Genomic DNA, 20,999 nt, shown 5'->3' with positions numbered 1-20,999 from the left:
CGAAGGCATACAGACAACTCCCCATTTTTACGCGGTGGTTACATCCCAAGGCCTTTAACTGAAATTGCGTGTTTTGGGAACGCCGTTGGAAAAGCCTGTAAACACCCTCTGAACTTCTGGAAACCCTTGAAAACCCTTAAAAAAATAATAATAATGTACCAAACTCCACCACAACTGCTCCCTCCAAACCACCACACTCAAACTCCCAACTTTTCACTTTGCAAAGGCTCCTGAGATTGCTGGGCACTATTTTTGCAACTATCACACTCTTTAAAGGACGTTTTTGCCACTTCTGGGTTTGTGGCGAAGCTCCGGTACCTTGATTGCGCATAAATGAGGAGTTGCCTGCACTGTCCCTGAACCCAGAGGCTACATGTAGGTAGCCAAGGGGCTGAGCCCACAAAGAAAGGTGTGCATGTGTGTTGTTGTCGCTTTAAACGGCAGGCAAAAATACCTGGGGTGGGTCAAGGCGCCTGGCCCTTTGATCTCTCTCTGTTACAAAGGCACAGATCCTCAGTCGATGAAAAATGGGGCCACCCAACTCCCAATCAGGCTTCAGAAGGGAATCCTCTAACCCCCCCCCCCTTTTAATGCATCTAAAGGCCAGGAGCAGCCAGTCTCCTGTAACTACAATGCCAGAAAGAACTGCAGGCCTCCCGACACCCTGAGTGTGATGCTTAGCCCTCGTGGTCATGGAGGGGCTCAGTGGTGCAGAGTAAAAAAACAAAACTTAAGGGGAGAAGTGACGTCAAGGCTTCTAAAGCAGCCCAAACATAGGGGTTCACATACCCCATGTTGCTCTTGGTCTTTCCTCTCTCCCTCAGCCCCAGAAACTGCCTGCTTCAAAGCCAGACACCCCTTCCTCTGTGTCCCGTCCCCCACTTCCTTCTGTTCTTAAAGAACTTGTTGAACAACCACATTCTAAGAAAAAGAAGAAGAAAGGGCATTTTGTTTTGAAGCAAAGGGTTGTGCAAAACAAGCCAGCCTTTGCACAACTGGCTCCGTTTGGATACACGTGCGCGTGCACACACACACACTCACACACAAAAAGGGTCCTTTGTTTCCCCATCCCCTGGATAACTTAGAGGAGGTTGGAAATGGGTGGACCAAATGAACCTACAGTCCATTTCTTGTTTTGTTTTTTGCAGGGGCACTCAGGTAATAAGGGAACAAGCCAGGGCGGAGGCTTTTGGGTTGCTATTCCATTTCATCTTCCCACCCGGTGGGGCTCCTCTCTCTCTGGGGTCACAGCGGAGTCCCCGAGGCCCTCCCCGCCGGGCCGGGCCTCTGCCCGTTGCGGTGGCAGCCCTCCCCGCCGTGCACGATCAGCACGGGGAAGTAGAGCGCGTCCTGGTAGCAGGGGGGGCTCTCGAGGGGCTCCGTCTCGATGCTGCTGCCCACATGGCTGCCGCTCAGGCTGCGCAGGATTCCCCCGCAGCGCCGGGCTCCGCTCAGCGAGAAGCGGCTGCAGCTGAAGGGCAGCCGGGCGTAGAGGGCCCGGGTGCCGCGCGAGGGCAAGGAGTTGCTGCTGACAGTCCGGCGGCAGCGCTGGCAGCTGCGCAGGTAGGCCGCCCCGGCCACCACGGTGGAGTCCATCAGCACGGCCTCCGAGTAGCTGGGCACCAGCTGCTGGTTGGAGCGGATGTGCCACTCCAGCTCGGTCATGTCCACCGTGTTGACGCGGGAGATGCGCCGGACGTAGCCGCCCACCGCGTCCAGCGGGCTGGGCCCGTCATCCGCCCCAAAGAGTTTCTCCACGTGGTAGTGGACGTTGGCGGTGCGGTACTCCGCCAGCACCCGCAAGGGCCAGGAGAGGAGGAGGAAGGAGGCCAGCCAGAAGACCCACCGGCGGGTGTACCAGGGGGGACGCCCGGGGTCGGGGAAGACCATCATGTGCTCCTTGAAGTCCACGTTCTTGAGGTGCATGCCCTCGCGGGCCTCCATGTAGTCGTCCAGGCCTTCGTTCTCGCCGAAGAAGCGGGCCCGCTGGGTGAGGTAGGCCGCCTCGGCTTCCCCCGTGGCGAAGCTGAAGCACTTGGTGAAGCGCAGCTTGGTGACCGGGTAATCTGAGAGGCCCAGCAGCTCCTTGGAGACGTCCTTGACGCCGTGGCCGGCGTAGTCGAACTCAGTCTCAGCCACGTGGGTGTTGACGCGCTCGTGGTAGACCTGCGTGGTGGTGTAGGCGTCGCCATTGCGGTAGCGGGTGACCTGCCGCGTGCGGCGGATGTAGTGGTAGCTGATGGCCTTCCACCAGATGCAGGGCGTGGCCTGCTGCATGCGCTGCACCTTCTCGTAGACGCTGGCCGTGTCCACGCGGTACTGCATCTGGCCCTTGGCAAAGCGGTGCCAGCACTCCACTAGGTAGACCACGTACAGCATCCCCAGGAAGGCCAGGGGGATGTAGATGTAGCCGTTGGAGCAAGGGCTGTCGTGGTAGACCAGGGAGGCGTCGCGGTAGGAGTCGACATAGTTCAGGCGCGTCACCGTCGAGAGGCGGCACCAGGCCATGACGCCAAAGCAGCCGTACATCAGCAGCGTCAGCACCAGGCATTTCCAGTGGGACTCACGGCAGAGGGAGCTGCTCAGAGATTGCTTGAGGGGGCGCTGCTGCTCAGAGACAGAGAAAGACAGAGAGGGAGAGAGAGAGAGAGAGAGAGAGAGAGAGAGAGAGAGAGAGAGAGAAACAAAATGGTAGGTTAGTGTCGTGGGCTAGCTGGCTGCAGAGAAATGGTGGAGGAACCCCAATACCTCAAGGACCGCCTCTTTCCATATGAACCCACCTGGACCCCAAGATCACCTTCTGAGGCCCTCCTTCGCGTGCCCCCTCCTTGAGAGGACCAGAGGGTGGCAACACGAGAACGGGGCCTTCTCTGCAGTGGCTCCCCATCTGTGGAATGCTCTCCTCAGGAAGTTCGCCTTCATTATACCTTTAGGCACCAGGCAAAAATGTTCCTTTTTAATCAGACCTTTGGTTGATCCGATTAACATCCTATGCCCTTTTAAAATGTGTTTTTGGGGGGGGGGGCTATCATGTTGTTGTTTTTATTTATATTAGGGATTTTGTGGTTTTATATATTGATTTTATTCTGTGAACCACCCTGAGACCCCCTGGGTATAGGGCGGTATATAAATTCAATTATTATTATTAATAATAATAACACCCAGCAGCAGCAGCAGCTGGGGAACCACCAAGGGGAGAAGGCTCAGAGCTTGGGGAATGGTGGTGGGACAGAGGGAGAAGACTGCGGGGAAGAGGTGTTGGACGATGGAGAGGCAACAGGGTTTAGTGAGTGGGGAGAGACTATGGCAGAGAGAAGTCCAGAATCAGAGGCAGAAGCTGAAGCAGGAGAGGAGGGAGGCCAAGAAGCAGAGATGGGTGAGGCTTGTGAAGAGTAGAATACTTGCAGCGAGCAAAAGTGACGGGAAGAGTTAGAGGCCAAACAAAACAAAAAGGAATGGAGAATATTAAAAATTTAATATTTGAAGAACCATGGAGAAAGGGTATAAAGGGTATTCTCCTGGCAGACTCAGACTGAGCCTTGCAGTATATAAATGTAATTGACAATTTACATAGAAATACGATAAAAAACAGAAGAAATAAGTAGCTGTGCGGCAAAAGTGTATTTAACAGATAACGTACAATGAGAATGTTTGGAAGTCTTTTTAAAACCTCAACTACTTTTTCTTCTTCATTTTTTCTTTTTGTTCTTTTTCATAAATTGTAGTTTCATGTGTATTGTGAGGTATATGAAGTATCTTTGCTTCAGTTGCTATAATTTTCTTTTTTGTTACAAACAGAAACAGAGAGTGTTGTATAAATGTATATTTTTGAAAACTAATTAAAAAAAAAAAAGTCACGGGTGTCTCCCACTCCTGCTGCAACACCCCATTCCGCCCCAGGAAGAGGAAAGACAGGCATAAAGGCGCAGTTTCTGATTGCTTGGGGGGAAACCCTGGAGAGAGAAGAAGACTCAGCTGGCTGTGGGGAAGCAGGGACCTCTCTGCATCTGATCCATGGGGGCGACTCCTAGGACCAGAAGACGTATGAAGAGAAAGGAACAGAGACAGGCAAGTAGGCTGAGTATCAGATGGCTTGGGAACGACGCAGAGGAGATTTAGGCAGCTGTGGGAAGGCAGAGATCTTCAGCCTCTGCAACTGCCTCATAGGGGCAAGGCCAACCAAGAAGAGTTACTGCGGTCATTAGGCTCGGCTGCCCTGAGCAGGCCTTGTTTCTGCTAATAAAGAGTTAACTTCACATACTTCATGTGATTTATTGCTGGCTGGCTCCCTGACAGCTAGATATTCCAGACTCAGTCCCTGAATGCCCAGCTTCTGTTAAAAGCAGCATATATAACGCAAGTCGCTAGTCCTCCTGCTGTTGCCAACTGGGATCGGTAGGGTGGAAGGCAGGGAGCCCAACAGTAGGGGGAGCCAGAGAGCCAGTGAAAGGCACAGCCAATGAATTCTAGCTTCTTCCATGTCTCGTCATCCTCCTCCTCCTCCTTCATAGCTGCCAACGTTTCCCTTTTTTAAGGGAAATTCCCTTATTCCAAATAGGATTCCTCACAAGGAAAGGGAAAAGTTGACAGCTATGTCCTCCTCCCTGCTGGGTTCTCCAAGGGGCAACACTGAGACTAAGGAGGAGGAGGACAGGCAAAGTCATCCCTCTAGACTGGCTGGAAGAAAGAAGGCAGGCAGAGTTTAATGGGGCACTGCCCCTGTTGCCCTAATAGACCAGCCTGGGAAGTATATGGGGAAAAGCATACTGGCAGGATTCCAACCATCTGATCGTTAAGAGAAACAAGTTTCTCCTGCTTTCCTGCATCCTGGCAGCTATGATGAATGACAGGCCTGGCCACATCTTGCTGTTGCCGTTCTCAGAACTACTAGACACATCAAGGAACACACCACATGACTTGGATTTAGGCTGTTTAGCCAACACTGGAGGGGAGCAGTCTTTTTAGGGACATTAAGAAGAACGCTGTTGCTACATGACACCCAAAGGGTCTAACCCAGTACCCTGCTTCTTGTGGTGAATAGGTTGGTGTTTCTAGGAAACCAGCATGTCTTCCTTCCATTGGAAACCCTTTAGCATTGGGGGTAGACTGCTCCTGAGCATCGTGGCCCCATTTGGCCCCTAACAAACTTATGGACCTACAGAAACTGTACTGCTGTCCAGTCCTTGTCCCCACCCCTCACCCCTGGGTGTCACTGCAACTACACTGGTTCCAGGTTAGGCGAGCAGGGGTGTGTTTTCATTTTGTGTGTGGTCACTGTCCTCCTGACACAGATCGAACCATGCTCCTGGCACGTGGATCACCTGGCTTAAAACTTTTCAACGAGGTTTACGGTCGGCCCGTCTCCCTCGCGAACTGCGCCCTCTGTTGTGGGAAGCAATGCTCTGGGTTTATGTGCCAACAGTCGTTCTGCCTCGGACCAGCGCTGCCCACATCCTCCCACCCTGGTTTCCCATCCCAGGATGCAAAGGTTTTGGCAAAGGCTTCTGGGAAATGTGCCAAGAGCAAATGGCTATTAGGGTGGTCCCGGGGGGGGGGGGGGAGAGGCATCAGGAAAGAGCTTGGCCATTTGCAGTCCTGCACTCAGAGAGGAGGTAGAGAAGAGGAAGGAAAACACGCGATGAGAGCGTAAGAGGACTGCGGCTTGGTTGAACTAAAAAGCCTATGGAGTCCAGAATCCCATTCCTCAGAGCCGTGTTAGAAAGTCAGATCTATAAGCTAATCGCCAAATGGCACCTTAAACCTTGGTTTGGTCTCCACAACAGAATGTCTAGGCACCTTTTCTCCCAGTGAGATTTATCATTATCACCACCATAATTTCTATACTGGTTTTTGTTTTAAAGAAAAGTACACAGCAAACTCCCCGCATGTAAAAAGCCAGAGTGTCATGGAAAAGCGTTCCGCTTAAGTTTCTCTTTGGCTTGCTAGATTTCTATATGCAGTGACATGTGCTTTATTTTAGTGGAATTACATTTAAACATGCAAAACTCCTCCCACCACCTGCAAGCAAAAGCCCGATGTGGTTCAGCCCACACTCAGTTCTGCCGAGTGTATAAACAGGAATGTAAACACTAAAACCAGACTGGGGGGGGGGGCAGGAATCAATAATCAGGCCCACAAACTGGACAGGCAGCTAGCTCTGAAAAGGGCCGCACTACCCCACAGATGCTGAAGAAAACAAGTTGAGAGCTCATGGGATCTAGGATACAAGGATGTTGCGGCACTGAAATACAGGTGCCCCTGAAAGCTGGGGGGGGGGGGGGCTTAGCCCAGGAGTCGCCAACCCAGCACCACCAAAGGCTCAGAGCTTCCATTTCATTTCATTCTTTCTTTAAAAATCTCTAGCTCTCCTGGAAAGCACAAAATGTGGCAAAATGTGCAGGTAACCTTCTAAGCGATATATGTGAAGTGAGATTGCATTGCAGCTGCCTTGTATATTTCTCCTGGCGCTGAAGACTGCTCCCTGTTGCTGTTAGGCAGAAGCAGCGCCAGGGCCTGCGTGTGTGTAATCAATATTGTGTGATCTTCACAATCAGGGCCAGCAGGACGCTGCTGACATCCCGCAGGGAACGTAAGGTTGCCAGAGGAGGCCGTCTCTCCAAGTTCGTGTTATGTTGTGCTCCCTGTGGCAGCCATTTTGTGTTATGCCACACACCCACACACACACGCCACACCCTCTCAAAATTCAGAATGTGCCCACTGGGCACAAAATGTTAGCGATCCTTGGCTTCGCCCATCAAGACACCAGCAGAAAGAGAGCCTGCTGGATCAGTCCAGTGGCCTATCTAGACCAGCATCCTGTTCTCACAGTGGCCATCCAAGATGGCGGCCATCACTGCCTCCTGGAGGAGAGAAGCTATCAAGACCCCCTTCCTACTTAGCGGGACTAACGCCTAGCCTTCACTGTCATTATAGATCAGAGCAGGAAGGGCAGTGTTTCCCAAACTTGGGTCTCCCGCTGTTTTTGAACTACAGCTCCCATCATCCCTGACCATTGGTCCTGCTAGCTAGGGATGATGGGAGTTGTAGTCCAACAACAGCTGGAGACCCATGTTTGGGAAACCCTGCTTCAGATAATGCTGGACTCCAACTCCCATCATTCCTGACCATCGGCCATGCTGGCTGGGGCTGGTGGGAGTTAGAGTCTAACAAGATCCAAAGGGCCACCGGACCACCCCATACCAGACAGGAGGATCCACTGGGCCAATGTAGCGGAATGGGCTTTGCCTTATATTCTACTGGGGCTCAGAACTGTCATCTCAGCACAGGCAGGGAAAATAGTTGGTGCCATCACTTGGCAGGATCAGGCTGATATGGGGGGTGAAGGGCCCTGGAATTGGCAGACAGGAAAGAGGCAGCTCAGGAAGTGGGACCATGAAGGACCTTGAAAGATGTAAGGTGAAGGGTCGGAGGCTAGAAGGCTAGCAATATCCCGTCACTTTCAATTGTCCGGACTTAATCTTGGGAACTGCAGTTTGCTAAGGGTGCTGAGCGCTGTTTGGAGACCCATGTTCCTTGTGCACAGCTACAATTCCCAGAGTGACTTAGCAGCCAATCCTTTAAGAGACTGTTAAGAGACTCCCCCATTCCTCTTCACAGAGCCACAATTCCCATAGCACCCTGGGCAGATGAACTGACCATTAATTCACTCTGGGAATTTGGTTCTGTGAGGAACAGGGGCATCTGTTAACAATTGCAGTTCCAAGCGAGGTTATACAATATATCCTTCTTTCCAGGGAACTCTGGGAACTGCAGCTCTGTGAGGGGAATAGAGGTGTCCGAACAACTGTCATCACCCTTAACAAACTTCACTTCCCAGGATTCTTTGGGGGATGCCAGGACTGTTTAAAGCGGTGTGATATTGCCTGAAGTGCAGATGGGGCCTCTGAATGCCAGATGATGAGAATCATAAGCAGGAAGAGATGCTGTTGCAATTAAGGTCCGGCTTGCAGACTCGAGACATCTGGTTGACCACTGCGAGGAACAGGACGCTGGACTAGATGGGCTATTGGCCTGATCCAGCAGGCTCTTATTATGTTCTATGAGCAAATCCATTAGAAGTCTCACCAAAAACATTCTCCTTCCCATTTCAGCTCCCTGTACTTTAAATATTGCCTCTGTTGTTGATGAGGGCAGTGGGTGACTCCGATAAGCTCGCTTCTGTGTGGATTCTCGCAGCCACCAAGTTTCAGGCTGTACTGCAGGAGCTACCTTGTCCTCCTGGCCTGGATGTTGTCATCAGTTCCGCTCCTGGATCCGACCGGGCGGGCACTGTTTATCAAGGCCAAGAAACCCAGAAATGCTACTTGCACCAGCTAGGGCTCTCAACTGCGTTTTAAAACATGTTACTTGTGCACTTGTGTTTAAGCTTGCTTTATCCTCCTCCCTCCCCATTCCTTTTTCCTTGTGTGTCATGTCTCTTCAGATTAAAAAGCTTGAGGGCAGGGATCGTCTCTGAATGACTTTTGCAAGCCGCTGTCAGAAAGCCCTTTTTTTTGCAAAAGGGCGGGGTATAAACCCCTCCTGTAAGTAAACAAACAATAAATACGTGTGCGTGCATGGGGATATTGATCTGGGGAGCTTTGGAATGGAGGAAGGAAGCGGGGCAGGTTTGTCCTCCAGATAAATCTGAATTTTCTCCGATCAGCTAAAGGAGAAACTGTTCCCAATTATCTCTCTCCTCTTGCCACAAGACACCTAACACCAGCTTTTTCTGCAGGCTTAGGAGAGAAATGGTGGAAAGGTTGCACCATCATCAACTCCCAACGGTGCGCAATCATCTCCAAAAATACAGCCTTTCCTCCCCCTTTTTTCGTTATTTCTCTTCCACCTGCCAGGCTTGGTGGCAGGATTCTCCCCCCCTCGCCATCGGACGCCCCTCACATTAAAAAAACCCACCAAGCCACCACCCCTCCCTCGTTCCCTTGCCTGCTCGCTTTGTCTCCCACCCCCGACAACTCCCCTTTCTTCAGAGACAATCCCTCCATCATCCCCATCAGGAGTCGCTGCCACCAGCAGGAAAAAAGAGAGAGAGAGAGCGAGCAGCAAAGCGGAGAGAAGGACGTTGCCTGCTTCTGGTGCAATGCAGAACTTCGTGCGGGCGGACGTTTCCCCCCACCCCACCCGCCACTACCCCCTCTCCCAACGCCGGTAGCAAAACACACACCCCTTTCTTTGCAGATCCATAAAGGCTTCCTCTAGCTCTAACCGATTTCTCTCCCTTCCTCCATCCCCGAGCTCGGAATCCCCCGCGAAATCCCGCCACCGTCACCCCTTTCTGGACGCGCACAATACACAACTCCAAATCACAACGCGGCAAAAAAAATCCCAGCGATGCTGCTGAGGGTGGGGGGGGGGGCGAGGAATGGGGGGGGGTCTCCTATGGTGATGATGGGACAAATGAAGCCCTGCTTGCGCCGTCCCCTCTACCCGCTCCCCCCCATCCCCGTTTATTTTTAACCCCCGTCTGGCTATTAATAAGACACAAAGCAGCACGTGTTCCCTGCAGCAAAACCACCGTTGTCTCCCTTTCCCCACCACCACCCAAAACACCCACCCCCACGCAGCCTCGCCCACCATCGGGGGTGGGGGTGGGGGATTAGTGGGCCGAAGCTCGGAGAAGCGGGCCCCGATCCAGGAGTCTCGACCACCTGCCCCACCCCGCTTTTCCCGGAGTTTGAAGAAGCCCCCCGGGGTCTCCAAATCGGTGCGCCCAGGGCGCAGCGCAAAGCGCGCCTGTCTCTGGCTCTGGGCTTCGGGGGCTATCCGGCCTTACCTCTTCCCGAGGGGGTCCCCCCGCGGGGGTGAGCGTGGGGAGCTCCCCCGCCCCCGGCTGCTGCGCCCCCTCTTCTTCTGCCAAGCCTGGCATGGTTCACGCGTGGCGCCGCCAGCAGGCGCCCCGGCCGCATGTTAGGGGCGGGCGAGGGGCTCCGCGGCCCCGAGGCAGGAGCGGCGCCGACTCGCCCAGTCTCTGCAGCGGGGCATGGAGACGGCCGCCTCGCCTGCTTGCTTGCCTGCCTGCCTGCCTGGCGCGCACCTTCCCCGGGCTCTCCGCTCGCCGCCCGCGCGCTCAGCTCCGGCTCCGCCCTCCTCCTAGCGGCTGGAAGGGAGCCCGCACCGAGCCAGGGCCGCCTTCCCCGCGCTGGGCCACCCCCGCCCGAGGCCCCAGCCAGGGGCCACACGCGGCCTCCGCCTCAGTGCCTCCCGGAGCTCTCCAGCCGCTTCGCCCCAATCCTCCATCTCTTCCTGCTCCTCCTCTCCTATCTTATGTTCACGTCACTTCGGAAGGCGCCTTGCTTTTGCTTTAAGAGGAGTCCTGCAGACGTTTCGCAGTTCTATGCACCTTGGCGTTATACGGTGGTCCTTTTTGGTGAGGCCGAGAGGCGGGTGGTCTTCTTGTCATCTGGGCAGCCCAGGACCTCCAGACACAACTGCCCAGGCTTAAGCCCCGGGGTGGTCACTTCAGGGCTGCTAACGCAGTGGTTGGACTTCACCCCTGGAGGCGCACAGGGATGCGAACAAAATAAACCATCAGACCCCATTTAGTCCAGCATGACGAGCGCCGCAACCCAAGTCGGTCACGACTGGACCTAATGGTCAGGGGTCCCTTTACCCTTACCTTTTACCTGTTCTCACAGTGGCGAACCAGGTGCCTGTGGAAAACCAGCAAGCGGGATTTGACTAAAAGGGAACTCTCCCCTGTTGCAGATCCCAGCAGCTCCTATTCAGAGCACAGCGCGGCCATCCTGGTTACAGTGGTACCTCAGGTTACATACGCTTCAGGTTACAGACTCCTCTAACACATAAATAGTGCTTCAGGTTAAGAACTTTGCTTCAGGTTGAGAACAGAAATCGTGCTCCGGCGGCGAGGCAGCAGCAGCAGCAGGCACCATTAGCTAAAGTGGTGCTTCAGGTTAAGAACCGTTTCAGGTTAAGAACGGACCTCCAGAACGAATTAAGTACTTAACCCGGGGTAGCACTGTACTAGCCATTGATACCAATGAATTTGTTTGATAATCTTTAGAAAGCAATCCAAGTTAGTGGAGCCCTGCTCCCCCAACCTCAATCCACCTTGAGTCAGCTCCCTCCTGCCTGCCTTCTTACTTACATCCAGCTGTGGGGGGTGGCCCTGCCTGTCATTTCCCTCCCCCTAAGTTTCAGTGTTGCTCCTTGTAGAACTCAGCAAAAAGAAGGAGGAGGATGGGGACAAAACTAGAATGACTTGGCTCTGCCTACCATTTCTCTGGCGCCACCTACTGTTAGCCTCCCTGCCTTCTGCCCAATGCCTTCTGCACCAGCCTCCGCAGGAGTTGGCAGTCAGCCCTTCTGAGGCTAATGGACCTTATTCCTAAGCAAGGAGGTCATAGGATTGCAATCTCAGCTTCCTGGCACTTACCAAGCCCCTGGAGACATCAGTTGATGTATATATAATATGTGTGGATCAGATCCAAGTGATGTCGAAACTAGAAAACAGGGATGGGAAAGCTGGGGAGCCTCCAGCTGCTGCCTGACTCCAACCCCCATCAGCCCCAGCCATAGCCAATGGTCAGGTTGTTGAGGGCTGGAGTCCATCTGTGACCTAGATGTTTCTCTATTCTAGCTGTGTTGCCCTAAAACAGTCTTTTGCCTCCTCAAGGCACAATGAGTTTCGAGGATGTACACACCATAGGTTTAAATCGACGTCCCCACAAGAATCCTGAGAACTGTAGTTTGTGAAGTGTTCTGGGAATTGTAGCTCTGTGGGAGGTAAACTACAGTTCCCAGGATTCTTTGGGGGAAGTCATGTGCCTCCAGGTTATATTTGCTCCCTTTATCGATTCAGGGAGGTTCAGTATCGATGGTTCTCTCCATCGTCCCCCACAGAAAAAGCACACAGAGACCACCTGGGTACATTTCAAGTAAAAGATGGGAAACGTGCAAATAGATTCTTACATAGATCCAACATGGTATCTTCCTGAGGCTTGCTGGTGGGGAGATTTTTTGTCAAGCTACAATTATTTAGTAGCAGCCTCATACCTTTCATTGCCCAGGAAGTCTAAAAACACACACAAAAACCCAAAGAAATCAGTGCAGTTTTTAAACCAGTGGCTAAAATCAGAGCAGTTTTGAAAGTTCAGCCTGCCACCTTGATTCAAAATGGCATCCATTCGTATCCAAACACGGACGAAAACCTGCTCCTTGGTCTCATGCAAAATCTGGTTAAAATCAGTGCAGCTTTGAAAAGTTCTCTCCGCCATTTTGATTCAAATTGGCTGGTGGGGGGGATGGGAATTGGAGTCCAAGAACACCTGCAGGGCTCATCCCTGATATGGATGCCATTAGGGAGGGGGTGTGGTGAGCTTCCCTTGGGAGAGTCCCAGAGCCTGGGTGCAGCCATTGAAGAGGACCTCTTCCTGGTCATACAACTGCAGAGTTGAAAGGGATCCCAAGGGCCATGTAGCTGAACCCCCTGGCCCTAAGCAAGAAGACTTCAGGAGCCATTCTGCCACACAGGAGAAGGGGCCTCTTACAATGCTCTCAATAGGCAGGCTGTTCATATTGTTGCATGCCAACCCATTCTCCAAGTCGTGCGAGATCCCAGGGGTTCCAAGTGCGCTTACCCAGGGTCCATGTTTCCTTTTGGAAATGAGGGGCAGTGGAGACTGTGGTGCCTTTATGATATATGGTTTATTTACACATATATGCAACCTGAGCCTGAGATGGAGGGGCTCATAGCACTAACACCCCCAGAGGATCTTGCTTCTCCCATAGGCACAGCCTGGATCCAAAACCAAACACCAGCCATTGTGCTCTGACCCTCGCTCCAGCTTGCTGCATTTACCAGACTGCAACCTTTTCCCTCCAGGTCATATTCCAGCCAACTCTAAACTCTAAAGCCTTGCTTTTGTTCTTCTAAGTAATGCTAAGCTGGAGGAGGGACCCCATTCATTTTGGCACCTGGCAGGGAGCTCCCTATCCTTTCTTAATGGACCATTACATTTCCTTTTGTTTTTCTAATGGCTCATCTCCCAGGTGATTACAGTGGTACATCGGGTTAAGTACTTAATTTGTTCTGGAGGTCCGTTCTTAACCTGAAACTGTTCTTAACCTGAAGCACCACTTTAGCTAATGGGGCCTCCTGCTGCTGCTGCGCCGCCGGAGCCCAATTTCTGTTCTCATCCTGAAGCAAAGTTCTTAACCTGAAGCACTATTTCTGGGTTAGCGGAGTGTGTAACCTGAAGCGTATGTAACCTGAAGTGTATGTAACCCGAGGTACCACTGTACCTCATTGGGAAACTGGCCAGGCTTATATTTTCACCCAAGGAGATTTACTTAAATTCTAACATTTACTAGATCAAGGAATTTGGGGGGGGGGGGAGTCTGGCACCCCTGAACTCATTACAGTACGGAAGAAGGCAGGCTTTCAGATATCCTGCTCCAGGGGTGGGCAGCCTTTGACCCTTGAGACCAGCCACTTCAGACCTCTGGCAAGAGACACCTGTCCGTCTTCAAGCAGCCTAGTGGGCAGGCAGGGGGAAACAGAGCGGCGGCATAAGGAGAGAGATATAGAGAAGGAGTGGCAGAGGAAGGGGTGACAAAGAAAAAAGGGGTGGCAGAGAGAGAAAGAAAAGATGGCAAAGAGAGAGAGAAGGGAATGGGGGGGGAGTGTGTGCAGGGGGTTGCAGAGAGAGAAAGAGGAAGAGGAAGAGAGAGAATCATAGAATTGTAGAGCTGAAAGGGACCCCGAGGGTCATCCAGTCCAACCCCTTAAATGTAGGAATTTTTGAACCAACATGAGGCTTGAACCCATGACCCTGAGATTCAGAGTCTCATGCTCTACCGACTGAGCTATCCCAGAAGGGGGTGTGTGTTTCCATCCACCTTTGTCTCTGGCTGTGTCAGCTGCCAGTATACAGGCCCCTTTACATAACTTGATGATCCCTGCTCCATAGCAATTGTTGTTATACAATTCCAATCACCATATAGACGGGTTTATGAAGCATTTCTGTATCCTTCTGCTCTGCTGAAGAAGAATTCCATGAAACAGTGGGTATATCCGGAATCACTGTCACTACGTCTGTTTGCGGACCACTTTGGCAGCGTTGGACATCATAAAACAAAGCTTTTCGGCTTGTTTTCACCAGATAAGAATCCGACCCATTGCTTCTTTCAGAGACTTGCATAGTCTACAAAGATTTTCAGAGACTTAGAAGACTTATGTTTATTTGATTCTATGTTTTCAAGAGAATCCATCCAGAGTGCATATTTTGTGACTTTCAGAGATTTATAAGATCTCTGGTTATTTAGTTTTGCAGAGAGTGCATATTTCATATACAGTGGTACCTCATGTTACAGACGCTTCAGGTTACAGATGCTTCAGGTTACAGACTCCGCTAACCCAGAAGTAGTACCTCGGGCTAAGAACTTTGCTTCAGGATGAGAACAGAAATCGCACAGCAGTGGCGTGGCAGCAGCGGGAGGCCCCATTAGTTAAAGTGGTGCTTCAGGTTAAGAACAGTTTCAGGTTAAGAACGGACCTCCAGAACGAATTAAGTTCTTAACCTGAGGTACCACTGTATTTCATACTGTTTAATGTTCTGTATAGATTATATAAAGAGTTTATATTGACATCGCATTGTTGTACCTGGTCATCATGTTGCCTTGGATATCATTGAGTATACAGCCCCCAACAAGATACCCCAGATGGAATGTGGCCCTTGATGGGGGGGGGGGAAGGTTCACTGCTCATGGCCTCATCTCAACCCATAACGTTGTGGATTAGCTGCATGAATTTGGGCAAGCTGCTATCAGCTTGTCCTCTGGTTCTTCTTATCAAATGAGGGGATATTGGCCAATGGTAGCTTCTCCCAACCTGGTGTCCTCCCGATGTCTTGGACTACAACTCCCATCAGCCCTAGCACAGCACATCCCTCCATGGAACCGCATAAGAGCAGAGTTCCCTCCAGCTGGAGCTGAACACTTGCATTTCCAGAGCTGTTCAGTAGATGGCAGGATTGAGTTAAGAAATACACCTGAATTAGTCCTAAGGGAGTATTAGCGTTGGGAGCGAATGTTAATATTCTCTTGTAAAAATATAACTATATGATCATATTGCAGTAATGGGTTGTGTGATGGTATGTTGATTGGGGCGAGGATGTAGGCAGGTAAAGGCTTGCCTGAGGACATATTGCTATGGTCATTAATTACTGTTTACGTCTATAAATTATAATAAATGTACCAGCATTTGGGATTTATTAGTTTATTTTAAAAAAGGGAAGGGGGGCAGGTAATGACAGAGGTGTATAAAATGATTTAAGGCACGGAGAAGGTGGATAGAAAATAATTTTTCTCCATCTCTCATAACACTAGAGCTTTGTACTAATCCAAAAAACTGAATTTTGGGAGATTTGGGACAGACAGGAATGCCATATATACGTAGTTTCAGGGTTCTAGCCAATGCCAGCCTCAGCAGACCCATTGAAATTAATTGCTATTACTAATTTGGTTCTAGTCTGTGCAACACTTAAAAAAAAAATCTGAGAATTTAATTGAGCAGATTGGCTCTGAATGAGGTGCTAAGAGTTCGATGCTGTGCCATTTCAGAATCCAACTGCAGGGGTCGTATTTATAATTATCCTCTCTGTGTATTCACATCATTAAATCAATAAACCAAAACCCCATCAAGAAGAAAACTGACAGAGCAAGGAAAGGGCTGGGATATAACCTATTTCCCTGATGAGCTACTTATTTACTTGCAGGGAGTTATTAGTGGGTTGTGTTTCTTTAAAAAAAATTGGGGGGAAGCATTCAAAAATGACACACACACATCAGGGATGGGGAACCTCAGGCCCAAGGGGAGAATGCAGTCCTCCAGGCATCTGCCTGGCCCTTGGGTCTCTCCCCAGGCCAGAGGCGTAGCTAGGGCTTTTGCCACCCAGGCGGTCACTGAGTTTGCTGCTTCTCTGGTTGTGCTGCTGAAAAAAACGTGCGGCCATCCCTACCCCGTAGCCACGCTAGTGCCCCAAGCCACAGCCCTGCTGTGCACCCTCCTTGAATGTTGTTGTCTGGCTGAAATGTGTCCTTGACCTCTGATCATGCTTGCCTGGGGGGAAGAAGAAGAAGAAGAAGAAGAAGAAGAAGAAGAAGAAGAAGAGGAGTTTGGATTTGATATCCCGCTTTATCACTACCCGAAGGAGTCTCAAAGTGGCTAACAATCTCCTTTCCCTTCCTCCCCCACAACAAACACTCTGTGAGGTGAGTGGGGCTGAGAGACTTCAGAGAAGTGTGACTAGCCCAAGGTCACCCAGCAGCTGTACGTGGAGGAGCGGGAAAGCGAACCCGGTTCACCAGATTACAAGTCTACCGCTCTTAGCCACTACACCACATTGGGAGCAGCGGCAAAGCTAGCTGATTGGGCGCCTGGGGCGGCACGCATGCCATGCACCCAGGGTTGGGGCCAGCAGGGGCAGGACACTCCGTGGGGCCTCTGAGGAGTCTGCCTGCCTCCTCCCACTCTGCCGCCCTACAGCTGAAGAGGAGGCAGCAGGCAGACCGTTTGGGGCAGTGCGGAGCCTTCGGGCACCCAAGCCACCATGTCACTCCCAGGAGAGATGCATGGCTTGGGCGTGCTGCAGGCCCTGCGGTGAGAGCTGCCTGGCATTTTGTCACCCCCCTCAGTGGTGACACCCGGGGCAGACCACTCCCACCGCCCCCCTTCCTCCACCCCTGCCTGGGAGGAGCACAGAGAAGGGTGAGTGAATGCATGTAGAAACAAGCTGGAGTTCTTGTTATTAAATATACCGTATTTTTTGCCCTATAGGACGCACTTTTTCCCCTCCAAAAATGAAGGGGAAATCTGTATGCGTCCTATGGGGCGAATACAGGCTTTCGCTGAAGCTTGGAGAGCGAGAGGGGTCGGTGCGCACCGACCCCTCTCACTCTCCAGGCTTCAGGAAGCTATCAGCAAGCCTGGGGAGCCCGCGGGAGTTCCCGCAGGGCTCCCTACGCTGCGGATAGCAGCCTGCCGCCTGGCGCGCAGGGCACCCTGGAAGCAGAGCGCCTCGTGCGCCAGGCAGACATCAGCCAGCCCCACAAGCTCGGGGGACAGCGGGGAGGCGCAGCGCCGCCATCACGCTGTTCCTCAACCTGGTTTGGAGGCTGGTCAGGGGACAGTGGGGAGGCGGAGCGCCACCATACCGCTGTTCCCCGACCTGGTTTGGTTTCCCCGACCTGGTTTGGGGGGGGAAATAAAGGGGGGGGGAATTTCCCTTTATTTCCCCCCCCCAAAAAAAACTAGGTGCGTCCTATGGGACAAAAAATACGGTACCAAGAAAAAAGCACACCAAGAACTCTGGCCAATATAAGTTTCAAAAGTGGGAGTGGTCCCTACTCGCAAATCGATAGTCAGTTGTAACAAAAACTAATCCATTCAAAAGTATGTATTCTTACAAGGATTACAAACTCAAACAGAGATTACAAACTCAAACTCATAAGGATATGTGTAACACAATAATTCGTTACAGTATTAAAGATAAGAGTTTATGAGTAGAGATAAGTTCATGTTAGTCCATAGTCAGATTTGACGTGAAGATCTTAGTTTCAATCATTGAGCAGAAGTCAGTTATGGATCAGAAACCCGGACAGGGCCCTGTTTTGATGTATTCACCTTCATCAGCTGGAAGTATCAAGCATTACATGAAAATACATTTAAATTCTAAATTATCATAAATTATAAAACAGTATTATGCAACTTTTGGTTCCTTACCAAATTTTTAAGGGGTCATGTAAGTTTGAAGAATTCGTATAAATATATCCTGTTATTTTCTACGTTTCTCAGAGATAACGACTGGAAATAATGAATATTAATAATAATTACATGTGTTGAATCGAATTAAAAACTCTAAAGCAGCATATAATCATATGATTCCTCACCTAAGTGTGGGTAGATCAACATGTATCTTGAGTTTTTCTGTGCGTTTTCAATTTGGAAGTAAGCCTATTACCTTTTACAGTGGTACCTCGGGTTACACACGCTTCAAGTTACATACGCTTCAGGTTACACACTCCGCTAACCCAGAAATAGTGCTTCAGGTTAAGAACTTTGCTTCAGGATGAGAACAGAAATCGTGCTCCCGCGGCACGGCAGCAGCAGGAAGCCCCATTAGCTAAAGTGGTGCTTCAGGTTAAGAACAGTTTGAGGTTAAGAACAGACCTCCGGAATGAATTAAGTACAACCTGAGGTACCACTGTATATGCATTTAAAGGGGTAGATGAGATCCCCTAGGTCTTCTGAAAGGCATAGAGTTCTAAAGTTCAGAGGACAGCTGCAATTTAATTTGAAAGTCTTAAAGAAATGATGTGTGATCCTGATAGTTATTCAGACTCAGTTATTTTGCTTCTGGCACCACCCAGCCCTGGCAAATGGCCCCTGGAAGATTGCCCAGAAGGAAATGTGGCCCTTGGGGTGACATCAATTTCCCCATCAATTAGCTCAAAGTGGTACAGTCCCCTCCCTGGTCTCCCCTTTCCGTGGGCTCTGCAGAGCCTACCCAGCGCTTTGAAAAGAGGAGACCTCGGCTTGAAGAACTCGCTGCATTCTGCTGCTGCCACACAGGTTCCCTCCGGAGATTTTACGGCCCATATGTTTTCGATCACACATTCGAGATGTCCTGAAGGAGCCTGTGCAGATTCAGTTCTCTGAGCACAGATGGTAGGAAGTAAGAGTGGGACACGGGAGGGTGGCGGGGATGTGGGGGGAGAGTTTGCCGGGGAGGAGGGCAGGAGCCCCTGAACAGATTGTGACAAGGGAGCGCGCGACTCGCAACCAAAACTTTACCAGGGAGATGATGTTAATTAAGAAAATGTGAATGCATTCTAAATTTAACCTGGGCTGAGTGAAATGGGTACAGCCGCACTTCCGTTCATTAAATGGAAGGATAGAAAAGTGTGTGCACATGTATTCGCTTGCACTTACAATAATAATAAAAATATAGTGGACGCTCGTGTTGCGAACGTGATCTGTGCAGGATGCCCATTCGCAACCCGCAGCGTTCGCAACCCGCAGTGGTGCGTCTGCGCATGTGCGGGTTGCGATTCGGCGCTCATGCGCAAAGCGTGATTTAGCGCTACTGCACATGAGCGACCACTGAAACCCAGAAGTAACTCGTTCCAGTACTTCCGGGTTTTGGTGGTCCGTAACCCAAAAAAATGCAACCTGAAGCATCTGTAACCTGAGGTATGACTGTAATAAATATGTTGTTGTTGTTGTTATATAATACAGTGTGGTCTAGTGGTTAGAGCATTGGACTGGGACCTAGAGACTAGGATCCAAATCCTCCTCTGCTGAGCAAGGAAGCTCAGTGGGCGTGACTTTGGGCCAGTCACTGCCTCTCAGCCTAACCTACCTCACAGGGTTGCTGTTGTGATTAAATGAAGGGGGAGAACCACCTTGGAAGAAAAAAACCCCGTGGGACATAAATGCAATTAATAAATAAATAGAAAAATAAATATTATTGTTATTATTTAGTCGCTGTACTCGTGGAAATGACTGAAAGCCACAGAGAAATGCTAAAACCAATTAGGATAAGCAAACAATAAAAAGCTTTAGAGGTCCTGTCCTACTAAAAAAGGCCACAAATACTTAAAAACCCTTAAAATGAAGGGCCAAAAACCTGGCTAAGAAGTATTTGGCTGGTGTCTAAAAATACATAAAGGTGATACCAGGTAAACTTCCCTGGGGAATGTGTTCCACATACAGGGAGCCACCACTGAAAAAGCTCTGTTCTTGTATTGACACCCTCCAGAACTCCTTTTGATGCTGCAGATGTCAGACTGCAGCTTCAATCATCCCTGATCATTGGCCCTGCTGGCTGGGGATGATGGGAGCTGGAGTCTAGAAACATGTAGAGGTTCACAGGTTTCCCACCCTCTCTTTATACCTCTGCAAGTGCATTTAATATGTGATCCCTGATTGGCTGGGGCCTGATTTGTCTGGAATAATAACATATGGATAATAATAATAATAATTTATTATTTATACACCGCCCATCTGGCTGGGTTTCCCCAGCCACTCTGGGCAGCTCCCAACAGAATATTAAAAACACAATAAAACTTCAAACATTAAAACCTTCCATATACAGGGCCACCTTCAGATGTCTTCTAAAAGCTGTATAGTTATTTATCTCCTTGACATCTGATGGGAGGGTATTTCACAGGGCGGGTGCCACTACTGAGAAGGCCTGGTTCCCTGCAACCTCACTTCTCGCAGTGAGGGAACCAGCAGAAGGCCCCTGGAGCTGGACCTCAGTGTCTGGGCTGAATGATGAGGGTGGAGGCACTCCTTCAGGTATACTGGGCCAAGGCCGTTTAGGGTTTTAAAGCTCAGCACCAACACTTTGAATTGTGCTCGGAAACGTACTGGGAGCCAGTGTAGGTCTTTTAGGACCAGTGTTATATTGTCTTGTTGGAGGACGACAGATGTTACCCATCCATTCTATACCCCAATGGGGCCTCCACTAGAGGAGAGCAGGAAAGGGATCTTGAGGTCATGGGGCTTACTCAAGAGTGCAACTACAGTGAGCAGATTCCACACCAGGAACTGTAAAGAAAGAAACAGAAAAGTAGACACTCTATTCTGCCTTGGTGAGGCCACACCTGGAACACTGTGTCCAGTTCTGGGCACCACAATTTAAGAAGGATTTTGACAAGCTGGATGGTGCGCAGAGGAGGGCAACCAAGATGATCAAGGCTCTGGAAACCAAGCCGGATGAGGAACGGTTGAAGGAGCTGGGTATGTTTAGCCTGGAAAAGAGGAGACTGAGATACGATGGCCATCTTCAGATATCTCAAGGGCTGTGACATATAAGATGGAGCAAGCTTGTTTTCTCCTCCTGAGGGTAGGACCTGAACCAGTGGCTTCAAGTTACAAGAAAGGAGATTCCGACTAAACATCAGGAAGAACTTTCTTACAGTAAGAGCTGTTCAACAGTGGAACGGTCTTCCTC

The 20,999-nt window shown here is 50.5% G+C and overlaps 1 protein-coding gene across 1 annotated transcript; it reads right to left on the bottom strand.

The window, feature by feature from the left end:
• Positions 1–1,126: 1,126 nt before the first annotated feature.
• Positions 1,127–10,256, bottom strand: TMEM151A (transmembrane protein 151A). Its single transcript, XM_080984710.1, has 2 exons — positions 9,794–10,256; positions 1,127–2,607 (listed from the first exon to the last, which is right to left on the bottom strand). The coding sequence occupies exons 1-2, from the start codon at positions 9,884–9,886 to the stop codon at positions 1,246–1,248; spliced, it is 1,455 nt and encodes a 484-aa protein (XP_080840836.1). The 5' UTR covers positions 9,887–10,256; the 3' UTR covers positions 1,127–1,245.
• Between the last annotated feature and the right edge of the window lie 10,743 nt (positions 10,257–20,999).

The sequence above is a fragment of the Podarcis pityusensis genome (genome assembly GCF_964106645.2).
Source record: "Podarcis pityusensis genome assembly, chromosome: 16".
Lineage (NCBI taxonomy): Eukaryota > Metazoa > Chordata > Lepidosauria > Squamata > Lacertidae > Podarcis > Podarcis pityusensis.
The sequence above is the reverse complement of the archived record's forward strand: the minus strand, read 5'-3'. Positions and strand labels throughout refer to the sequence as shown.

Coding starts and splice junctions, on each gene's coding strand:
- TMEM151A (XM_080984710.1), bottom strand. CDS start 9,886: ATGCCAGGCTTGGCAGAAGAAGAGGGGGCGCAGCAGCCGGGGGCGGGG. Junction 2,608..9,793: donor GGGGACCCCCTCGGGAAGAG/GTAAGGCCGGAT, acceptor GTCTCTGAGCAG/CAGCGCCCCCTCAAGCAATC.